At 38.6% G+C, this 2,500-nt stretch overlaps 2 protein-coding genes and 2 non-coding genes across 4 annotated transcripts in view; 3 read left to right on the top strand and 1 right to left on the bottom strand. All coding sequences in view use genetic code 11, as the record gives it.

The window, feature by feature from the left end:
• atpB (ATP synthase CF1 beta subunit) overlaps positions 1–1,053 on the top strand; it is a 1,479-nt gene extending 426 nt beyond the window's left edge. The window contains exon 1 of the mRNA in view: positions 1–1,053. This exon is cut by the window's left edge and continues 426 nt beyond it. Within this exon, the coding sequence (YP_010330034.1) occupies positions 1–1,053 (1,053 nt within the window).
• Positions 1,054–1,075: 22 nt separating this feature from the next.
• atpE (ATP synthase CF1 epsilon subunit) lies at positions 1,076–1,477 on the top strand. The gene has a single exon. The coding sequence runs from the start codon at positions 1,076–1,078 to the stop codon at positions 1,475–1,477; it is 402 nt and encodes a 133-aa protein (YP_010330033.1).
• A 233-nt stretch (positions 1,478–1,710) lies between these two features.
• trnM-CAU lies at positions 1,711–1,783 on the bottom strand. Its single transcript has one exon. It is a non-coding gene; the product is annotated as a tRNA-Met (tRNA).
• Positions 1,784–1,968: 185 nt separating this feature from the next.
• Positions 1,969–2,500, top strand: part of trnV-UAC — a 668-nt gene continuing 136 nt past the window's right edge. Inside the window, exon 1 of the tRNA in view lies at positions 1,969–2,007. This is a non-coding gene — a tRNA (tRNA-Val). The remainder of the gene's footprint in view (positions 2,008–2,500) is intronic.

The raw sequence follows: 2,500 nt of genomic DNA, 5'->3' as shown, positions 1-2,500 counted from the left end.
GATACAAAATTATCTATTTTTGAAACAGGAATTAAAGTAGTAGACCTTTTAGCCCCTTATCGTCGTGGAGGAAAAATAGGACTATTCGGAGGAGCTGGAGTGGGTAAAACAGTACTCATTATGGAATTGATCAACAACATTGCCAAAGCTCATGGGGGTGTATCCGTATTTGGCGGAGTAGGTGAACGTACTCGTGAAGGAAATGATCTTTACATGGAAATGAAAGAATCTGGAGTAATTAATGAACAAAATATTGCAGAATCAAAAGTAGCTCTAGTCTACGGTCAGATGAATGAACCGCCAGGAGCTCGTATGAGAGTAGGTTTAACCGCCCTAACTATGGCGGAATATTTCCGAGATGTTAATGAACAAGACGTACTTCTATTTATCGACAATATCTTCCGTTTTGTCCAAGCAGGATCCGAAGTATCCGCTTTATTGGGTAGAATGCCTTCCGCTGTGGGTTATCAACCCACCCTTAGTACTGAAATGGGTACTTTACAAGAAAGAATTACTTCTACCAAAGAGGGGTCTATAACTTCTATTCAAGCAGTTTATGTACCTGCGGACGATTTGACCGATCCTGCTCCGGCCACGACCTTTGCACATTTAGATGCTACTACCGTACTATCAAGAGGATTAGCTGCCAAGGGTATCTATCCAGCAGTAGATCCTTTAGATTCAACATCAACTATGCTCCAACCTCGTATCGTCGGTGAAGAACATTATGAAACTGCGCAAAGGGTTAAAGAAACTTTACAACGTTACAAAGAACTTCAAGACATTATAGCTATCCTTGGGTTGGACGAATTATCCGAAGACGATCGCTTAACCGTAGCAAGAGCACGAAAAATTGAGCGTTTCTTATCACAACCCTTTTTCGTAGCAGAAGTATTTACCGGTTCCCCAGGAAAATATGTTGGTCTAGCAGAAACAATTAGAGGGTTTAAATTGATCCTTTCTGGAGAATTAGACGGCCTTCCTGAGCAGGCCTTTTATTTGGTAGGTAACATCGATGAAGCTACTGCGAAAGCTACGACCTTAGGAACTTAGAAATGGAGAGTAAATTGAAGAAATGACCTTAAATCTTTGTGTACTGACCCCGAATCGAATTGTTTGGGATTCGGAAGTGAAAGAAATTATTTTATCTACTAATAGTGGACAAATTGGCGTATTACCCAATCATGCGCCTATTGCCACAGCTGTAGATATCGGTATTTTGAGAATACGCCTTAACGACCAATGGTTAACGATGGCTCTAATGGGTGGTTTTGCTAGAATAGGCAATAATGAGATCACGGTTTTAGTAAATGATGCAGAGAAGGGTAGTGACATTGATCCACAAGAAGCTCAACAAACTCTTGAAACAGCGGAAGCTAATTTGAGGAAAGCTGAAGGCAAGAGACAAACAATTGAGGCAAATTTAGCTCTCAGACGAGCTAGGACACGAGTAGAGGCTATTAATGTGATGTCGTAACTAGTCTAGTTGGTCCGTCCGAATAAGCAAAATAAGGTGTATAAACAGAACTTCTGTTTATACACCTTATTTTGCTTATTCGTCCCTAATTTTGTTCCTGCCGATTGAATAAGAATCAATTCCAATCAAGTGGAATAAAATTCTAATGAAACAAAAACGATAAAAAATAAATATTAAAGAAGATGAGTAGAAAAACTTATTAGATACCATTGACTTTGGTATCTAATAAGTTCTACCTACTATTGGATTTGAACCAATGACTCCCGCCGTATGAAAGCAATACTCTAACCACTGAGTTAAGTAGGTCATTTATCATCACAAAGAGAAACAAATGGGACCTATCACATTGATGGATTATAAATGTAATATTACTTATAAGCAATACCAATCAAATAAGCAATACCAATCAAACGTATCAAAGAGATATAATGTTGGATCGTGTAATATTCATCTTGACAAGAAATTATCTACATGATAAAATATGTATCACAAGGGCTATAGCTCAGTTAGGTAGAGCAACTCGTTTACACGCGCGCCAATGTTTTTCAGAGGAGTCTCCATCATGTAATCAAAAAAAGATTTGATCTTATTGAGAAATTGATGTCTTACTCTATGACTTTTAGGGAACAAAACAAGAGAACAATAGCCTGACAAAGGGTTTGGTCCGATTCGGTTGCCCATTTAGGTGCCAGAACCCCTCATTGATTTGAGATATTGATAAGGTGAATTCCCTGTCTATTCAATGCCAGGCATAATGAGTATAAGGACCTCAAAAAAACTCTCTTTTCGTCCTATCTTATGAACTTTAAGGTGTATGAAGTTTCATTTTTGATTCAAGCAGGGCGATAGAAACTCCATTTAACTTAAGTTGATCTAGGCCAGAAGCAGACCTACGTCAGGATAACCCTTCTTTGAAACACTTTGGTAGTGCTCCTGGATTGGAGTGAATCCACATAATGAATCAGAGCACATGGAACCATCTTTTTATCTTTCTGTCAAGAAAAATGTGGTAGACTAGCCGAT

The sequence above is a fragment of the chloroplast genome of Malus sylvestris (assembly GCF_916048215.2).
Source record: "Malus sylvestris isolate BBL-3571246 chloroplast, complete genome".
NCBI classification, from domain to species: Eukaryota; Viridiplantae; Streptophyta; class Magnoliopsida; order Rosales; family Rosaceae; genus Malus; species Malus sylvestris.
The sequence above is the reverse complement of the archived record's forward strand: the minus strand, read 5'-3'. Positions and strand labels throughout refer to the sequence as shown.